The 20,372-nt window shown below is 32.5% G+C and overlaps 2 protein-coding genes and 1 long non-coding RNA gene across 5 annotated transcripts in view; 1 reads left to right on the top strand and 2 right to left on the bottom strand.

The window, feature by feature from the left end:
• Nucleotides 1-590: 590 nt before the first annotated feature.
• LOC105334462 (cytidine deaminase) lies at nucleotides 591-7,288 on the bottom strand. Of its 3 annotated transcripts, XM_011437914.4 has the most exons (6): nucleotides 7,270-7,288; nucleotides 6,921-7,030; nucleotides 4,930-5,058; nucleotides 4,248-4,359; nucleotides 3,341-3,398; nucleotides 591-3,099 (listed from the first exon to the last, which is right to left on the bottom strand). In XM_011437914.4, exons 2-6 carry the CDS (start codon nucleotides 6,925-6,927, stop codon nucleotides 2,968-2,970), a joined length of 438 nt encoding a protein of 145 aa, XP_011436216.1. In that variant the 5' UTR covers nucleotides 6,928-7,030; nucleotides 7,270-7,288; the 3' UTR covers nucleotides 591-2,967. The 3 variants fall into 3 exon arrangements, with proteins under 3 accessions (XP_011436216.1, XP_019925392.1, XP_034299343.1); XM_020069833.3 differs by lacking the exon at nucleotides 7,270-7,288 and having other exon boundaries at nucleotides 6,921-7,048; XM_034443452.2 differs by lacking the exons at nucleotides 6,921-7,030; nucleotides 7,270-7,288 and adding an exon at nucleotides 6,780-6,914.
• Nucleotides 7,289-9,072: 1,784 nt separating this feature from the next.
• Nucleotides 9,073-20,372, top strand: part of LOC105334464 (nucleolar complex protein 2 homolog) — a 57,248-nt gene continuing 45,948 nt past the window's right edge. The window contains exons 1-11 of the mRNA XM_011437916.4: nucleotides 9,073-9,137; nucleotides 10,859-10,957; nucleotides 11,132-11,495; nucleotides 11,988-12,131; nucleotides 12,781-12,892; nucleotides 13,500-13,672; nucleotides 13,961-14,071; nucleotides 14,342-14,455; nucleotides 14,812-15,000; nucleotides 16,936-17,075; nucleotides 18,263-18,374. Of these exons, the coding sequence (XP_011436218.3) occupies nucleotides 9,103-9,137; nucleotides 10,859-10,957; nucleotides 11,132-11,495; nucleotides 11,988-12,131; nucleotides 12,781-12,892; nucleotides 13,500-13,672; nucleotides 13,961-14,071; nucleotides 14,342-14,455; nucleotides 14,812-15,000; nucleotides 16,936-17,075; nucleotides 18,263-18,374 (1,593 nt within the window). The 5' untranslated portion in view covers nucleotides 9,073-9,102. The remainder of the gene's footprint in view (nucleotides 9,138-10,858; nucleotides 10,958-11,131; nucleotides 11,496-11,987; nucleotides 12,132-12,780; nucleotides 12,893-13,499; nucleotides 13,673-13,960; nucleotides 14,072-14,341; nucleotides 14,456-14,811; nucleotides 15,001-16,935; nucleotides 17,076-18,262; nucleotides 18,375-20,372) is intronic.
• On the bottom strand, nucleotides 13,589-19,362 carry LOC136273985 (uncharacterized). Its single transcript, XR_010712228.1, has 3 exons — nucleotides 19,273-19,362; nucleotides 18,419-18,486; nucleotides 13,589-13,725 (listed from the first exon to the last, which is right to left on the bottom strand). It is a non-coding gene; the product is annotated as an uncharacterized lncRNA (long non-coding RNA).

Raw genomic sequence — 20,372 nt, 5'->3', positions numbered from 1 at the left:
TAATGGTTTCTTTAAACGGAACTGAAGGGTCTCAAGATTGAATCTTAGAAGTGGCCAATTTGGTAAAATTTAACCCAATTGCAACTCTTTATAATCATGATTCATGTGTAAATGTACTGTAATCCTATTTTCTTTGATTAAAATTTTGTTGTGTCCTTTTAAGTTATGATATTTAATTCACATGAACTCATATTAATTTGCCTTATATAACGACCAATGATACGATTTATGTAGAAAAATAAAGCATCGTTAAATAAGTGGGTAACTGATGGAACTTTTCTATTCTCCAATTAAGGAACCCACTTATTTTTCATTCAAGTCCCTGTTATATGACACCACCATTTGAATTAAATTAAAGCAGTCCTTTGCACAAACAAGTTTGACCTGATTACTTGCGGACATTTTACTTCAAAACACAAAACAGCATTTTAAAGATGTATTTTTCGTCTGCATGAGCATTATAAATCAATTTTAGTCATTGTAAAACAAAAAATGATAAGTGCAATAAGTTTTTTTAATCTACAAAATTATAGATTTTCTTATTATATAATGCCAGGGTGGTCATGAATCATAATACAAATTACAACCACTTAGTATTTTCTCCTTTATTTTTTTTGAAGACCAAATAATGTTCACATAGCCAGTAAGAAAATCAGAACAAGGCTATAAAGACATACTATTTTCAAATCAAATAGAAAGTGAAATTTAAAATGTTTCCAGCAATGGAAAAAAAACTAACAGCTTTAGCACCTCCATGAATACCAGTTTTCCTCATAAATAGAACAATATAACAAATAATACAAAAATATGCATTAAGTAGTAACTTTTATAAATTCATATTGCATGGTTTCATTTGGCATTACACAGAAATTAAGTATACTCTGCATTGTACAATAAAATTGCATTAAATTAGAATATAAAGATTAATTAAGAGAACCATGCATTTACAAATTCACTGTGACAATATTAAAACCAAAGTACATGTAATATGATCTTTCATTACAGTCTTATCAAAATTAGATACATAAAGCTTTCAAAGTGTTTTGTAGGGAAAAAAACAATTTTAAAAACGTCCTAGCTTGGCTACCTATTGCATCATACATGTATATATACATGTACATGCATGTACCACAGTATATTATGATTATCTACATGCATTATGTGTATCTAAGTTTTGACTAGTGTGTCACACAAAAGGCAGTCCAAATACTCAAATGAACACATTTCTATGAAAAGAGATTACGTTCTGAAAAAATGCCCTTATGTCATAAATTAAACCAACCTAAAAAATTCAAATTGATTTTTTCTTATCATCTTAAAATTCTTAAAAGCATACAGGTATATATCTTTTACTGCAGTGTGCCTTAAATTCAAGGTTCTCATAAAAAGTACACTAGAACGCTTTTGTAAATTCAATCAAATTTAAAGAAACACAGGTATAATATTTACTTATGGTGCTAAATTGTATATTCTAAACATTAAAACATATAGACTAAAAAGAATAGAAAAAAACTTTTAAAAAAGGAATTTCAAAAACTTTTAAACTATAAACAATTAATATAGGGTCATCAAAAGAGACACAAGATTCACAGGAATGCAGAACAAGACTTGTTTCTCTATATTTCGTAAACAATCTTAAGAAATTCTACATACATACAAGTTTAGTTTTAAGGTATACAACAAATGCTTGATACATTGTATATTATATTGGCAAGTTTAACATTATAAATTCCTCAGGACAAAATAAATAAATAGTTGTATTTCCTGCAGTCACCTGTCTGTGCGGCCTTAATAAGATTTTCTTAGAACTAACCTATACATATCTTGTTGATATTTTTTTTCTTGGAATAATCAATGAAGGTGTATTCCATGAAAAAGAACGAGCTTATATTACCAGGAAGAAACATTGATATATAGGTGTTTTCAGTTTAATAAAGTTGATTTGAGATTATGTTTCAACAATCTGACTGGTCATGCTAGCTAGATTAAAGATAATTAACAAATAAATAATATGGTAATTACTGGTACAAATAAATATTTTACCTCTCTATTGATTTTCTTTTTAACATTTGGAATAGGAAAGAAAAACTATGTGTTATCTAGGCCTGACCATAGATGTAAATCAGTTGTAATAGTTTTGGTATATACATGCAACAAAAGATAAATCAGTTTATAATAAGTATAGAAGTAAGTAAAAGGTTATAATGAACATGCTGATATGAATTGACCCTTACTGCGAAGTAATTTTCATTCCCTGTGACTTAACTACATGTTGTAAACTTGACGGATATAAAGAATAACACTTATGAAAAGGTAAAATTGCCCATCCCTAGCACTTCATTATAAGCGTGTTTTACTGTATACAATAGATAGGATTATGAATATTGACTGGACGGTGGAATATAATGTGGACAAATATAATGCCTCTAAAGTTCCCTGTTACACTGCTTGAACGCATTTCACACACGATGGTACATATTCAAGTACATGTACCTAATTAACATTTTCCTTTAAATTGAGCTTCAATAAAATTACAATTTAGGGGGGGAAAAAATCATTTTTCAATAATATTTTGCATACATAGAATAATTATTAGCTTACATAAATGTATACAAAGTTAATGTTTTGCTAAAAACTGCAAATTTGGAAATTTTCGCAAGTGTAATTGCCAGTAAGCAAAGATCACAACCACAGGATTAGGACTATTCTAGTGCCAAAAGAACATTGATATGAAACATGATATTTTTAGTTCTCCAATATAAACCCACATTTTACCTTGGTGATCCTATTCATACTCAAGTAAATTAATTTTAGTTAACTAATCTCTAAAAAATTACTTTATTCCCACAGTTACTGTAATTAAATTGTTTCATGACTTAAATATATACTGGCTTTGACAGCTAACAAAAGTAGTATAACAACATGGGATAATGTTGTACTAATTCAAGCAGAACAAACTAAAATGTATCAGGCCATCTGACTTATTCTCTCTTCTTCCAATGCTTCAGGAACAAAACCCAGGGGGAGCAACTCTCCGGTCTTCATAAGTTTGTAGGTGTTGTCTGGTTTGGTCATATATACATCCCAATCTTTACCAAACTGTCAAGAAAGAAAACATAAAACCTTAAACCTGCAATCAGTGCTAAAAAAAAAATTAACTTATTCAATAGAAACCAGAATAAAAAGACATCAATAAAATTTCTACATTAAGACTCAATAATCTTAATTTACCACAATAGTGGTCAAACTCAGTAAAATGAATCTATTTCATCTCCAAATAGACTGAATATCAGTATCAATTAAAAACACTAGAATACATGCAAATTTCTTCTGTACTTACTTCTAACAAAAACTGCCTACATGCCCCACATGGTACAATGAAAGAGGACTTCAGATCACTGCAAAGACAGACAATAATTCAGACCAGATGTTGGTAGAAGAGAATATCAAATTCTATAGTGACCTACAAAAGCATAGAGCATGGATATGATTATACATGTGTTTGCTTGATGAAACATGCTATAAATCTATCTACACTAGAAAGATGCAATCTTTGTTTTACTACACTATAATGTTTGATATTGTGACAATTCATCATCTTCTAAAATTTGCCAATTTTACAAGAGCTCCTACACCAATTTTACCATGCCCAGAATATACTTTTATAGTAGCAGGCATTTATTTATGGTACATGTTACATAAAGAGGTGGGGATCTGAAACCCTTAACCAGGGAGGATCATATAGGGACTACATCTGAGGGAGATTGGCACAATCAATTTGCTTTCATCTATTGCAGCATTTTATAACACACAAGGTCAAAATTAATCCAAAGTCAAAGCACACAAACTGATAATCATAAAAAAGGGTCATCTTAGGCAGTGTTTACTCTAGTAGATATTTATTTTGTACTTTTGTCAAAATGCCATGACCGCATTTTTCATGCAGGCCAGGTCACAACCTTTTTCACTTTATATAGCCTCTAATCTGGTATCATGGACAGATACACTTTCACTCCATATTTGTTCATTTACTTATAAGCTAATATACCAACATATATTTTCTTGAGAGTGTGCAACCCTCCCTAAGCAATTTTAATCCAAATGACGTACAGGAAATAGCACTGAGTCAGTAGGATACAGATGGGGAGCAGTTTAAGCCATGCACTTTGTTAAGACTTAGTGTCAGTTGTCAAGCTTGTCATCAACATATAAGGTATAAATAAATGTGTGCCGGAGGCACTGGTCACCTTGATATGGCAATGGCCTTGAAGCGTTTGTGACCCTCTGAAACAGCCTTTACGAGGGCGGTCCTTTCTGCACAGATTGTCAAGCCATATGAAGCATTTTCTACATTGCAACCTAAAGAAAGAAAATAGGACAACAGTCAACTTGATCAAAAAACTGGCAATCATGGTTGCACATAATCCTGGAGTCTTATCTAAGTTTTTATGAAATTTGCTTTAATGCATGGGCATTCTCTTGATATACATTCACCAAGGACAAATACTGGGTACGTGTCACTGGTATAAATAAGATACAAGAGGAATGGTCTTATAATTGTTGATTTTTTATATAAAGCTAAAAAATATTAAAAGGTAGATCCCCTACATTATCTTAACAGCCTTACTATATCCATGTTACCAAGATACTAGTGCATACCTGTACATATATTCGAACAAATCTGAGATCTTTTATGTGACTATAAAGTCAGTTTCTATTTATTCTTCTAAATGATAAATATATGTCTGCATGAGCTTCAGTTCCATATACATGTATTTCTTATCTAAGAAATAAAAAATCTTTTGGATCTTTTGTTGAAGGGGGATATTTGTCATAATACATTCAACTGTAATTTCAGTTGATGATATTCCCCCTCCCCAAAATGTCTCTTAAAATCCATCTTTTACTACAAATTTAATGTGAATGTACCTGTAATAATTGTTCCATCTTCACAGAGTAGAGCTGCACCGACTCTAAATTTACTGTAAGGACAGTAGGACTTGTTCTTCATTTCATGACTGGCCTTTATGGCGTTCAGAATTTCAGAATCATTTATGTCTACAAAAGGGAAAATAAAGATACATGGACTAGTATTCCTGTTTCATGAATATGTCCCTCTATAAGATTGATAAGTTTGTATATCAATTTCATTTATGTAAACAATAAATGCTTTCTTTTGGTGGTTCATGCTGGTGTGACGGTAGCTAGCTTGGTAGGAAAATACATGAACAGCATCAGCAGATTATGCAAAATTTCTGCAATGCATAGCCCAAATGAACAATCAAAGAAAGCATTTTACCCTTTTTATTTACCAGTACATCTCTCTCTCTCTCTCTTTCTTTCTTTCTCTCTCTCTCTCTCTCCCTCCCTCTCTCTCTCTCTCTTCAATTCACAGGCACCTGACATTAAAAATATTATTTCCTGTATTAAAATATACATGTACACATATGCATATAATTATGTCATTACATATCAGAATTTTATCTTACTACAAAAGAAATATTTTTAATGTCAGGTGCCTATGCCTCGATTATTATTCAAAGTAAATAAAAGTACATAATAAAAATTGATAGTCTGTTACTATGCTGGTATGTTGCACACAAATGGGTAGACTTCTTTTTTTTATTAAACTTTTAATATCAATATTATCAAACATAGATATTATGCTTGGCATTACTAAAATGTATGTGTATAAAAGAAATTATAATCCTAGTAGCTTTAGCAAGTCTCAGCTACAGAAACAGCCAGTTTGATGTCAGTTTCCCTGTGGTCTAGCTCAAGGTAGCTTAATCAAGTTTTAATCAATAACAAAGTATTCCACACATAGTCAAAATCAAAAGTATAAAAAGAGATACATAACATGGAAAATGTAAACATTCTTTAATTTCATTTGACATATTGACTTAGGAGTGTCAGAGGTTATGACACAATTATATATTTTACAAACTTTAATGTATTGACTGAAATTAAAGGGTTACGTTTGAAGGCAATTTTGTCACAAAACTCATATACAATCATATTATAAAAATTCTATATTCATTTTGATTGTCTATTTTAGTACCTGAAGAAAATCATTATTTAAAGGGAAAAAAAATGAAATTCACACTTTACAATATCCCTGTAATATATACAAATGCATGTACATGTAGGATCAATATTTTCTACATTCTTAATTATATATATCAATCTATACATATAGAACCATTTTAACAAGACCTTGGATTTTCAGTACGGCGTAGCTATCTATTTCTTGCGTAAAAACAATTTAAAAATGACACGGTTTCAAGCAAAATATGCACCAATTACATAGTCTTAGCTCAAAAGCCAGACAAAATCATCTTGATTTTAAAGAGCCATGGCTGAGTGGCCAACAGTGAAATAGACAGGCCTATGTCACAGTTTGACACAACTACCCAAAGTCCAAGCTCTTGTTAAAATGGTTCTTAATTAAAACACTTGTACATTTTTATAAATAAAAAATTACTTCATAGTGGTGTCTATTAATCTCTGCAAAATATGAGGAATCATGTACCTATAAAACGGTAAACAGACTGAGCTAGCTACATGGGTACCCAGCTACATGCAAGAGTACAGTGCATTAATTAACTGTTAAACCAGGTCAGATAGGTCACGGTGTCCAGAGAGAGAGAGAGAGAGAGAGAGAGAGAGAGAGAGAGAGAGAGAGAGAGAGGAGAGAGAGAGACGTTTGAGAGAGAGAGACGTGAGAGAAAGACGTGAGAGAAAGACGTGAGAGAGAGAGCAGACCCATGTTCACATACTAATTTGATCAGTTGAACTTGATGATGCAATCTCTTGCTCTCCGATCTTAATCACGCCATCTCTCCTTGCAATACACAATTCAAACTAAAATATGCAAGATGTGTACAGAAGAACTCACAAATTTCTAGAATGATGCTTACCTGTCATTCTTTTCCGAAGCGTATATCGCAAACTGCTCCTGCTCACGTTCAACAACTGAATGTAATGTTTGTCCACATATTCAATGCATTCATTGGCCAATCAGCTTTCACTAAAAAGTACACACCTTCGTACGCTCAGTAGTAAACAAATGATGTTATGTGTACATACGTCAGTTTCTTCAATACCATTTTATGAAATAATATTATGAAATTAATCCTACATATACACTTACATAACCATGGAAATTTGTTATTTTTAATATCATCAGTTTAAAGACGTTTATATACACACTATAGTTTATAGGTTTCCATTGTTTACAAATTGGTGCACGTAAATATATTTGCTTACATGTTCCAGTGCACGTGGCTCCTGGGAATCCATACAGAGGCAGATCTAGGTTCTTTGAACAGATTAGACTTTTGGAAGAACAGGCAGAACAGTATTTAGAGAGAAAACAGTATTCATATGCATGACATCGTTTTGGAAAGTTGGGGGGGGGGGGGTCGACCTATACCCGAAAATATAGAAAGAAAAAGATCGATTTGAAACAAAATGCATTTCTTAAAAGGTATTTTTCCTTTAATGCATTGTTAAGCTGATCAGATTTCATCTAAAAAGCTAAAATAATTTCTTACATCGTTCACTGATGTCTTTATGTAGAAGCAAAAATATTCGTTGAGGATTTATATAATTTCTTTTTTCTTTTTCTTTTTTTTTTGTTGGCAGCATTTATCAACGAAATTAAATCCATGACAAATTTTCCCCCAAGTATTCATTAATACAGTGCTGATACGTAATTCATTTTAGAGACCATGATAAGACGAAATTTAATCCTAACGAAATTTTGTATTTGATTTAAAAACAACGAAATTTTAACCCAACGAATATATGTGCCTTTGTTGTCAAATTTGCGTAAAATATTTCTTGACTAAGTGATACTAATTGACCAACAACATTGAGAGCACAGACTCCGAGGACATGCGCAGGCTGACCTCAAACTTCCAAGAAGCTGTAGTTACCATGGTAACATTCATATATAAGGACTGTTCTTTTTGTGTAACGTTTAGGCAGTAAAAGTAATCCATGTACTTTTAATCACTCTTCATTAATAATTGATGAAATGAATCAGAGGTACCGTAGATGCATGTAAATATATAAACAGCAAAATGATTCATACGGGCTTTGCATGCTTGAGGACAGGATCGACCCCCCCCCCCCCCCCCCCCCCCTCCACCACAGAAGTCTGAACCACTGACTCTTTACTCCTTTTTTCGTTAATTGTATACCTTTAAGACATATTTCTGATTTAATTTAAACACCTTCATTGCGAAAAATTAGCGAAAACTATGATCAGAAGTACACTATGTCATAAACGGTTAAAATTATAAACTATTTTTTTTTTGTAAATCTTTTATGCACGTACTTATCATATTCCTATGTTATATTTTTATTTTGTAAACCTATTACATAAAGTCAATTGTTTTTACGGAAATAAAGAACTTGAACTGTATAGCATTGTACAGGAATTACTTTTTATTATTAATATGTACATAGATAGTTACATATTTGAATAGTTAATCTGATATAAAATTGGAGATAAAATCATTAAAATATTTCATGTTTTCGACTAAACTTCTATTTAAAATTGAGGATGTGCATATCAGCATGTTAAATCAAAGAATAACCACAAATAACTGTAAATGTTTGATTGAATAAATCAAAGATGAGTTTAAAATCGGTTTCATGATCGCTTACATTAATATATCCAATGATGCTTAAAAAATAAGTAATGCCACGGTTTAGTGTATAGTACATGTATAGAATAAATTATGATTTGATCAGTAAATCTCAACTCAGAACTGGTAAACTGCACTTGCACAACATCAAAATTATTAACAAATTTCGTCGTACAATATCTTACTAACATTTTGATTTGGGAGGGGATGTTACATGTAAAATAAATACAGCTTTGGAAAACTTTACGAGCAAAATCTTGACATGACTATTTAAAAGATCAAAATACATGTATATACCCTGTGGGGTTTTTTTTTGTGAGACAGTTACACGTTACAGGTATGACCCCCCCCCCCCCCCCCAACCCACCAATATTTTAATAAGTCTTTTTTTGATCGGGATCGAAAGACAAATAATTCCCATTACTATAAACAGCACATCGAAAGCATGGTCCTCTTGGCTGAAAAAATGAAGAAGAAGAGGTTAGATATTTAAGATATCGTGTTTAAACGTAGCAAGTGTATAAGACATAACGGTTCGATGACTATAACATATTATTCCGTTAAAGATTCTGTGATAAAACGAAATCGAAGCCTAAGCTTATTGGTACACGTACAGTATATAGAACATGTTGCACATGTTAACAGAATCAAATATGTACTGTTGAAATAACAGAGGTATATTATTTGTATTTACTTGTCAGCAGTAGCAAATTTATCATTTATTCGAATTTATTTTAAACAACCTTGGTAAAAAATATATGTTTTTCATAACTTACATCTAAAACAATACTTTTAAAACAATTTAATTATTCATCAAACAATTCCCTCATTTTGAAACCTATTAAATTATCATAAGTATAAGGTCAATATCTATTTTTTAAAAATGCATACAAGTCACTAGTGACATATTCATAAACCTTTCATGTGTGTAACAAACTCTGCAATATGTCTGGAGTTTGAGGCATGTTACATTGGAGGCCATCAATGATCTGCTCTGTCCCAAAATATTTATGCAGCACATTTTCTTAAATTATTCAAAATTTATCAAAAACCTCAGAGTTTAAATAATGTTCATTCAATAGTATGAAAAAAAATCAAGATTATTCCTTTGAAACTTCCCCACTAGCTTATCAGGTTTCAATACACAGCTAAAAAAAAAGTCAATTGGGATTTTGCAGTAGACATAAGAGTATCGGGATGATAAAGTTGAAAAATTGTGTGAGGTATTTCAAGTAACTTCCAAATAAAGAAAAGATGTTAACATTTCCCATTATAAATCTCTGTAAGATATCTGTTTTTAATCCTGTGAATTTTTATGAGTGAAAAATGATAATGTGTCAATGAAGAACAGACAATCCCATTCATCGATTTTAATTGCACTTCTCTCACAGGTATGTGTATTTTTATTAAAAATCGTATTAATGTGCTGCATAAATATCTTGAGACAGACTATAGTATCTCAAAATACAACCCGAGTGCTAGACGTGCTACATCACTAAAATGAACTAGGAAGTTGGGCTGTCATCACCTTGCCTTCCAACAATCATTGTGCATTTGTGGATTTGGCAAATTTCATTTTTTCCTGCATAGGTCAGGGAATGAAATGCATTATCACTAGGGATTGTGTCAGTTTAAGGTGAACGTGCAAGCATCAGTTTTTCACTCGGTTGATTATGACAAACGCCAGGTAAAACCCAAAGCCCAAATTTTTGATTGTCCAGTAGTCATACAAAAGAGAGAATTCAAACCTAACATTTTGTTTTTTATCTCATAGAAAAGTCTATCCCATGTTGCTGGCATAAATTCCATAATTGTGAATGACATGTATTTTTGCCTCATTCATGTCAACATGTAAAGCTTGAATTTGAGGAAGTGCTGTATTGAAGCTTATATTGTAACTATGGACATGTGCAACTAATAAGAAGACAGTATTCTTTGGAATATGTAAAAAAAAATTACTGTCAAAGAAAAGCGTGTATTAAAATTATGAATGATAATTATGAAATTAATTATACCGCGCTAATGCACAGTATTCATTTTGTCTGCATGCTCAAGTTATAGGACAACAACATCCAAAAATAAGCATTCAATGCTTAAATGAAGTATTGTGTGAGGTTACTTCAACAAACTCTACGTATTTAGCTACTTCTCTTTAATTTCTGTTTAGAAGACAATATTTACTGTTTTTTCCTCTACTTTAGAAAACTGGCTGATATGAATCAAGATGTTGTCAAGGCCTCTAGCAAGACAGAAACAGCTAAATCAACAAAAGCCAAGATCCCATCAAAGAATGTTAAAAAGTATACAATTCTTATATCATTAAATAATGTTTCACCATTAATGAATTAAAGAAGTTCATAAAAAATGTTTTATGCATGTTATTCACCTAATCACCTACCAATCAAGCGAGAAAGAAAAAAAAAAAAGGAAATTAGGAGAATAACTCACAAAATAAAGTATTTTTTTAATCACAGAAATAAAAAGAAATCTCAAGCCAAAGCAGAAAAACTAGAAGACAAATTAAAAGCCCAAGATCCTGAATTCTACGAATTTCTGAAGAATGAAGATGAAAGTTTACTAAACTTTGATGAGAGTGATGAAGATTTGAATGAGGAAGATGACATCGGTCTTAGTGATGAGTCATCAGATGATGAGACACAGACCAAAACTGTATCTGTGAAAGGAATGAAAGGAAAAGTGGTGGTGGGAAAAAAGAGGGGTGCCAAGGAAGAAGACCTGGATGATATCCTGTCCACAAGTGAAGATGAAGATAGTGAAGAAGAAGAGTCAGACACTGAGACTGGAGGGAAATTTCATAAACTTCCATCAAAGCTAGAGGTACTGAAAATGAAACTATATTTTGCATGTGCAATATTTGGCGGAAATTGATTTTTTGACAAGTTGGCATTGAATTCACAAATTTTTAATGCATCTATTCTTATACATGTACATATGTGCATGGCAGTTAGCAATGTTCTTGATTTAGTGAAAGCTGTACAGCCAAATGTAAGACATCTACAGTAACTTTCCCCAGACTGTGCAAATTAAGATAGAGTGACATACACACGTACATTGAGTAGGATTTTTTAAAGCAAGATGCTAATTTGTGAATATGTAAGCATTTATATATATATTAATTGTTTGTAGCTTAGTAATAGAATTTTTATTGTTATATTTTGTAAATAGTGTACAAATTACAGACTTGCAAGATTTTAAGATTTAGATTTTGAAGAGATTGAACTGATTCTCTGTTTGTTACATGCATATTATTGCTGATTAGATATATGATTTATCTTACATTTGTCTAATGTTACCAAATGATATTTTCAGGTTGCTAGTGATGAGGATGAGGATGAAGAAGATCAAGGGGAAGAAGATGAGGAGGAAGATGAAGCAACTAAACCAAAGGGAGGGAGGATGCAAGGCACACTTGTAACTGTCAAGATGATCTCTCACTGGAGCAAAGCTCTGGAGGTAAGTCTTCCGCTGTATTTAGTTGCATCTAGAATGTTCAAATCAAGCATCCAAGGGACATAACACATCGAACCATATGACAAATTTTTATCTTCTAGCCTGAGATTATCATTTCATTTGATAAAAGGATACCATTTTAAAAGAGATGCTCAAATCTGCATCCTTCACAATTACTGCGGGACTTCATTTTTGCATAGCAAAATGACAGTTTGGTGTTATGTGATATAACCTCCATTGTTTAATCATATCATTTAATTATCTATCATTTAAAACTTCGCTAAGATTTATCAATTTGCCATTCGAGAGAGCAGTACCATAGTTATCAGGAAAAGGTCTAGTACATGTACTGACCAAGATAAATTTTTGAAACTTGGACTTCATCAGAACAGCCTGTCAACACTGAATACAGTAAAACATGGTTATAGCGAACACGCTTACAATGAATTGACGCTTCCAGATTTTCATTCCCCATGACTTTATTACATGCTGTAAACTTGACAGGTATAATGAATTTTGCCTATAACGAATTAAAATCACGCGTCCCTGACACTTTGTTATAATCGTGTTTTACTGTATTGGTAACTGAGATAAACTTAGAAAAGAGATTGAAGAATGTAGATGTCTTATTAATTTGTTTTGTTTATTAAAGGAGAAGCCATCAGCCAGTTTGATTAAAGATGTGATCTGTGCATTTAAAGCAGCTGTGAAGCAAGCTGGTCATGAGACAGAGGTCAACAAGTACAGGGTGGAGGGCAGCAAAGGTATTTAGCAATGATATAAAGGGTACCTCGTACAATCAAGTCAATATCTAAACAGTAGAAGGTAAATGATAGGGAAAAGGAAACAAACAAAGAGAAAAAGAGATGTGAAATCTACAGCTCTGTAATGTAGTGTCTTATTGGTATCTTATGGAGCTGTTATTTTCAATTCTTACACAAAAAATAAAAATTACTTACACAAATATGCAATATACTGTGTTTGTCATAAAATACTTAGATATTTACAATTTTAAAAACTGAGGTTAAAAAATCAGGAGGGTATTTTATTCTGTTTTGATAAATAGAACCATTATAACAGGAGCTTGGACTTTGGGTAGTTGTGTGAAACAGCAATGTGACGTATGCCTGTCTAGTTCATTGCTGCACACTCAGTGAAAGCTCATTGAAATCAACACGATTTGTCTGGCTTTTGAGCTGAGACTACGCAATCGGTGCATATTTCACTTGAATCCAGCGTCATTTTTAACATGTTTTGACGCAAGAAATGATAGCTACGTCCTACGGAAAGTCCAAGGCCTTGTTAAAATGGTTCTAAATTGTACCAGTATGATTGCAATATTAACTATACCTTTGACATTAAACTTTACAGTGTTTAATGGCATTGTGAGGCTCTGTCTCGCTCACATGTCTCCCGCTCTCCATAAAGTGACCGGTGTACCCCAAACCACCGACCTACAAAAACCAGTCCTCCCCAACCAACAGAGCAAGAAATGGAAGACCGTCAAACTGGACACCAAGACGTACCTCACACACCTCTTACATGTAAGCACGGTCAAGTACTGGCTGGTGCACTGATGGGCCATACACCAGGGTGTCTGAAATATGAATTTAAAACTTCTTTTAAGAAAAGAGTTCCATTACAGAATTTATTTTCTATAAACTATACTAGCTGTTATTTATAAAGTGAAAACAATTGTATTCATTAAAGATTGGGGGAAAAAAACGTACATCCGCCAGTGATCATGAGATGTGTTGATCTGTTTTGAAAATATAATTTACAGAACTGGAAATGAGATATTTTTGTTATATATGTCTGATTGTTTTTTACAGTTATTGGGTGAGATGACAGAGTCGACCATGTTGAATGTGATTCTGAAACATGTACACAGACTGGTGGCTTTCTACTCAGTCTTCCCAAAACTGGTCAAACTCATGATGAAGGTGACTACCTACCTTAATCTCATGTCACTTTTAATATATGTATATATACTTTCGTATCTGATCTTTCCATTAAGGCAAAACTCATCATTGGAAAGGATATGAAGACAACTGTGAAGCCAATATCTATTTGATTTGCTCATATTATAGAATAGAACATAATGAATTCCTGTTCCCATTGTATCCAAAATATTAACTTTTAAAACTTTAAACACGACTTGACAAACAGAAATTAAATGTTTACAGAATTCAAATTTGATCTGATATTTCTAGAAAATGATATCAATGTGGAGTAAAGGGGAGGAAACCACGCGAGTCCTGGCCTTCCTGTGTCTGAACAAGGTGGTGCTAATCTCCAAAAAAAGCCTGCTTGAACCTTGTATGAAGGTACGAAATGGCTGTCTTAATAATTTTACCAAATAATCTTTCCATTTCTTAGAAATTGTTTCCTTGCTGGCTGTGAGAAAGAATTAGCAATTGTCATAGATTTTCAAGGTTGTTAAATTATGGTAAGAAGTTGTTTACATTAAAAACCCTCTCTTTGGATTGTTTTTACCATAGGTATGAAGAGACTTAATTTTGTGAAGAAATTTTATTAAAAGTTAGAGAGGTTTTTTTGTAGTATTTAATTAATAAAACAGATAGAAAAATCTTTCGTAAAAAAAAACAGCACATTAAGTGATAACCAAGGTAATTGAATTTCACATTGTGATCTGAAATTATTCAGTGGACTTGATTTGCAGGCAATGTACATGTCGTATGTGAAGAACTCCAAGTTCACTTCCCCCACCACCATCCCTCTGATCAACTTCATGCAGATGTCCATGGTCGAAATCTTCGCCATTGACCTGACCCAGGCCTACCAACATGCGTTCATCTACATCAGACAGTTGGCGATCCATCTACGCAACGCCATCACTGTCAAAAAGAAGGTGAGTGTCACATGGCAAAATTACAGGGATGCTGATTTTCTAGGATTATGAAGGTGAAAAACTTGTGCAGAGAAAATAAAAATCCATAAAAAATATTTCAATAATATCCATAATAGATTTAGAAACTCTTGATGGTAAAAAGGAATTTTGAAGATATCTAAAAATATAAAATAGTAGGTGTAAACATAAAATCTAGAGGATTGGAAGAAGGGAGAAACCCACATGATACTTTTGTTGCCTATGAAATTAAGAAACTTTTTTTTTGGTAAAGTTAATTCAGATATGGAATAAAATAAAGATGATATTGCATTGAAGTGCATTGAAGCATGGGGAATGCTAGTTTGTGTCATACAATGTAATATGATAATTGTTTCCAATTTGATTCTTGATGAAAATTGCACTGCCACTGTATTAAATTGTGTGTTTATTAGTGATGCATATATATATGCATTTTATATCAAATAAAATGTCCACAATTCTTGTGTATGAATTAAGTCTAATAAGGACATTTTACTCTCTTGTAATGGACTTGTCCAACTGAAGGAGGGTGTCGAGTAAAAAGAGAAATATAAATTACAATTCTTTGTTATAAACAGGTTTGTACCTTGTTTTTGTTTACCGGTACATAGGTTGTGTATTGGAAAAAATCATTTAATTCAGAGTATTTATTCCATTAGCAAGTTATTCATGAAAACAATCAACAGTAAACAGTTTCTAGTATTTGTCACACCTCATTTTGTTATAAATTATATCTTTGCGCAAGCCTTGTTTACATAATAGTGTATCTCGCTTCATAAATAAAACAAATAAATGTTGAAAATTTTCAGTTCAAATCATGACCATGTCTCAAATTTATTATAAACACATTTTATCATCTTCGACTCAAGTCACTCATTGAAAATATTGAATTGGCCGACCCTTTCATATCAATTTAACATGGTGTTGATATTGTTTACAGGGAAAAGGTGTTCCTGATTTCTTACTAGTACATGTAAATGTACAATTAAAGTATATGCTCATCAAAATCTTAATTGAGCAATTACAAGTACAAATACTGGTTTGATTGATTATAAAATGAAAAAGGATAACTCATGAAGGAGAAGAAAGTGTATATAGAAAATTGTGTTCATGACATGTTCCTGGTTATAACATTTTAATCTCATAGAAGTGTAAAAATGTTTTTACTTTAAATGCAATTGGTAAAGTTTACTCATTTGGGGTTTTTAATTTTATTTTTTCTGTCACAAAATTTTGGTTTTTATATGATCCTAATTGTTGAATTTTTTGGCAGATTTATTAGATTTTATAGGTTGTATTGCTTTCTCTTATCTTACTTGGACTAAAATGATGAATGAAGTCTTCGTGTTTATATCTTCCTCGAAATTTGACTGTTAATGCATGGGCACATTTGATTCTTTTTTTTACGTTGATGTCTCGGTAGTATTTATCACTGACCATACTACCGAGTCCTTCAAAGTAGAACTCAAGGTTAATATACAGCTTGAAGCTAACATGCAGAATAAGGTAGTGACCTTGACCTGACCTTTATGCGAAAACAAGGGGGTCAAATTTGATTAAACTGATAGAATCATTTGGTTTTATGATCTGTTTTACTGTGTCAAAATTTCATGAATTTGTTGTGATAAGAGTTATGCTTAATAACAAGAAGACTCCTTCCTTAAAGATGATGTCAAATGAAATGTTACAGAGGTTTTGCTTACTCAAAGACAGGCCTGGTTACACTACGCTAAACGTTTTTTCTTATCTTCAATCCTTCATTGTCTACAACCATTGAATTCCATAATTGTCCAATACTTTTGATATATATATCAATGAATATATACCAACATGTATTTGTAATAGAATTATATAGTATGACTGTACTGAAAAGGTTAGAAAATATTAAATTGAACATAATACTGAATTCATTTCCAGGAGAATTGTCAAGCGGTGTACAACTGGCAGTTTGTTCGGTGCTTGGAGTTCTGGGTTCGATTACTGAGTAGCAGTCACCCCAGTGAGGCTCTCCGACCTTTGATTTATCCGCTCACTCAGACTATCTTGGGAACAATCAAGTAAGTAGATTTGTTATAACTCGGTTTCAAGGTCAGCATGGTTCTTTTAATAAAATCTACCGTACATCCGGTTTTTTTTCGTTTGTCAAAAATTTGCGAAAATAGGGAAAATCTGTAACATTTTTGATTTGTGTCAGTCATTCTTTGCCATTTGTAAAGTTTGTTATAGAAAATGATACAGTATTTAATTTCTGTGTATTCAATTATTTGCGATTTAAAATAGATCGCAAAGAAAGCAAAAACTAGATCATCGCGAAAATTGATAGATAAACGGTATTGCCTCTGCCTCAATTCAATAGGGCACAGGCAAGCATAATAACCTACAGGCTGATTGTATTGTAAAGTATAGATCATTACCTTAAATGTGAACTCTAGATGCACTATATGTCCTTACTGGGTTTTTTCATATAAGTAATGATACAGTTTATAAATGTCATGTTTGGCAGTTATTATCGGCTTTCTTACCAAAGATTAAATACCAATGTTTTGACAGTTTAATAACATCACCTTGTTAAAATCGGGGAAACGTATTGTTTGCTTTATCACATAAAAAGTCCTAAATTATTTATGTAATCACTTTTGAATAGCAGGTATCTTTTTAATTGTTTGTTACAATAAATTCTATTTGTTACATCAATATGTATACATTTGAAATCATCACCATCATGTAGATGACTTAAAAAATAACTTTAAAAAGTTTATGAGAACTGTGCATTGTCATTGAAAATTTATCTTGCCATGAGCCATTCTTTTGTTTAAGATTATAAACATAGGTTTGATAGTAAAGAACTACCAGGTAGTCTTGGCAAAGCAATTTTTATCACTGGTTTATTGCAAAACTACTGTATACAGTGAAATATTTGCCCCTGTATTGTTTTCGTCCCTTTCGCCCTCGTTGTCAGTGGGCGAATTAAAGACTGGCCGAAATCCAATGTTCCAAGCTATTTCTTTAGTACACAAGCGAGTCTGGACAAATTTAAGATGTGGCGAAACTGTTTGCAAGTGTAGAAGGGGAAAATAACTCCGGGTGAAAATAACCCTGTGTACATTATGTTGTCACTAATAAAAGTTGGTTTAAAGCAGTAAAACAAGATGGAGAAAAATGCAAACAAAATTAACTAACAGTGACTTAGGTTGAAATTCTGTGGTTGATGAATACAACAGATTCACTGCTCTCTCTCTTGTAGGTTGATTCCTATAGCTAGGTACTATCCTCTGAGGTTTCACCTGGTTCAGGCCTTGAATCGCCTGTCTAAAGCTACTGACACTTACATACCTGTTCTGCCACTGATTTTGGAGGTAAGACATTGTACCAATGGTCTGAACTCTATTATGAGGTGTACCTGGTCATGGAACTTTGTTGTCTTTTTATCTCCTCATTACTGATTGTCAGCAATGACTGACTCCAAATCTAGACATGGAATCAACATGGTGAAATTAATATATCAGTATGAAATTAATTCCACTGGTTGAATTTAGAGATATCTTAATACATGTAGACATAATCATGAGATTTCATGAAATGTCTGATTTTGAATTTGCTGGAAAGGATGAAATATTACAAGTGTCTGTTTACAAGATCAAAGTCAGAATACTGGTTGCTTCACAGCAAGATTTTACAGTGGTTCTACAATCTAAAATACAGCAAGAGTTGTCTTTCTTTTATTGTTGTACCCATAATTATTTTAAAATTCAACTCTTGATTGAAGCTTTGGGACCATTAACGCTTATTCTGTCCCTCCAAACATTTTTGCAAGCATATTTGATTGGTGAATTCATTATTTTTTTCAAAGACCCAAAGGTACTTATACTATACATTTCACTTTCTGTTTCGATACACCAGTACATGCACACTTCAGTTGGAGAGGGTCCAGAAAGTTGATGAGATATTTATTACAGCATGAAATATGACGTCAATAATTGTCTTACAGATCCTCATATAAGTGGGGATACATGCCTCAATGTCATCATTGATGGAAAGTCATTTCTTTTTTTAAAGTTAACATCACATGTTAAGGTAGTGATGAAACTTTAAGATCACATGATTTTGTCCAGTTTTAGTAATACATGTATAATGCAGTTTTTAAAAACATTTTTAAAAACTGTTCATAACATGACACGGGATGATAATAATGGTAACATGACACCCATGGGACCATGTCAATAGGCAGAGTATTTATTTCTCCATTGAACTCACGTGAAGTGATTGCTTGCTAGCATCACATGATCAGATGTGCACTTGGGCAGGTTATCCCCACGTGAATATGTAGAATGACCGGGTGCAAAGATTGCTGCATCGCAAACATTTGTTTTGTTTTTTGTCAATATCTAAGGTCAAGGAAAGGTTTTTATCTTGCTAAAATGACCGAATTTTTGCATTGTCAAATTTCACTGTGAACTTAGGAATGTAAATGTGCTGACATCTTAATAATTATAGAAAAAAGTTCAAAATGACTTTGAAGAAATTTCTATTAAGATTGTAACACATGCAATCAGTCAGCAGAATTTAAGTGAGAGTAGAGTTAAAAGTTGGGATGAATATACATGTAGTGTTCTGTCCCTCTGTGGCCAAACACTGAGATTGGCAGCCAATAGCACAGCTGCCTAGAGCATCAGATTACTCAATGCCCATACTAAATATATCTGGTAGTGGGAGTCCTACCTGTAGCTACAATAACACCTACCACCCTCCAAGGACATGCGAGGAAAATATGTTGGTCAATTGGCGTAGGTCATGGCCTTGGACCTCCGGCTGACTGTTCCAGACATTCCTAGTAGTTATTTTGTCAGAATATTATTATTGGCAGGGACTTAAAGCTGTATGAATTCTATTTTCAGTCGATGAGTAAATATGTGGGAGAAAATAATCCTAAAATATTTGGTTTGAAGTTTAAAAGAGAAAAAAAAATACATGCATAGAAGACCAACTTCTTGTGAGAAATTTTTTTTTAAAGATTGACCTGAAGCAAAGAATGCAAGGAGTTTATTTTCATCCCTGCTTTCCTTGTTATATACGAGGCTGTATTTTTATAATTGAGTTTAATCTGATGAACTTTGTTTTATCTACTAAAGTACAAACTCTCTTCCTTGCAATTGCCCTTTAGCTATAGTGATAGACTGTTGTGTGTGAGTGAAGGTACCATAACTACTGTAATTAATATGAAATATTAATTAGAAATTATTGATAATCAGTTGACAAGTTAGAAAATCTTTTTTCTATTCCTGCTGAAACATTTCAATGTTTACATGTTTGTAAACCAGGTTATTCTTTTAAATACTGGTAGAAGTTATTTCATG

The sequence above is a fragment of the Magallana gigas genome, chromosome 3, assembly GCF_963853765.1.
Source record: "Magallana gigas chromosome 3, xbMagGiga1.1, whole genome shotgun sequence".
Taxonomy (NCBI): Eukaryota; Metazoa; Mollusca; class Bivalvia; order Ostreida; family Ostreidae; genus Magallana; species Magallana gigas.
The sequence above is the reverse complement of the archived record's forward strand: the minus strand, read 5'-3'. Positions and strand labels throughout refer to the sequence as shown.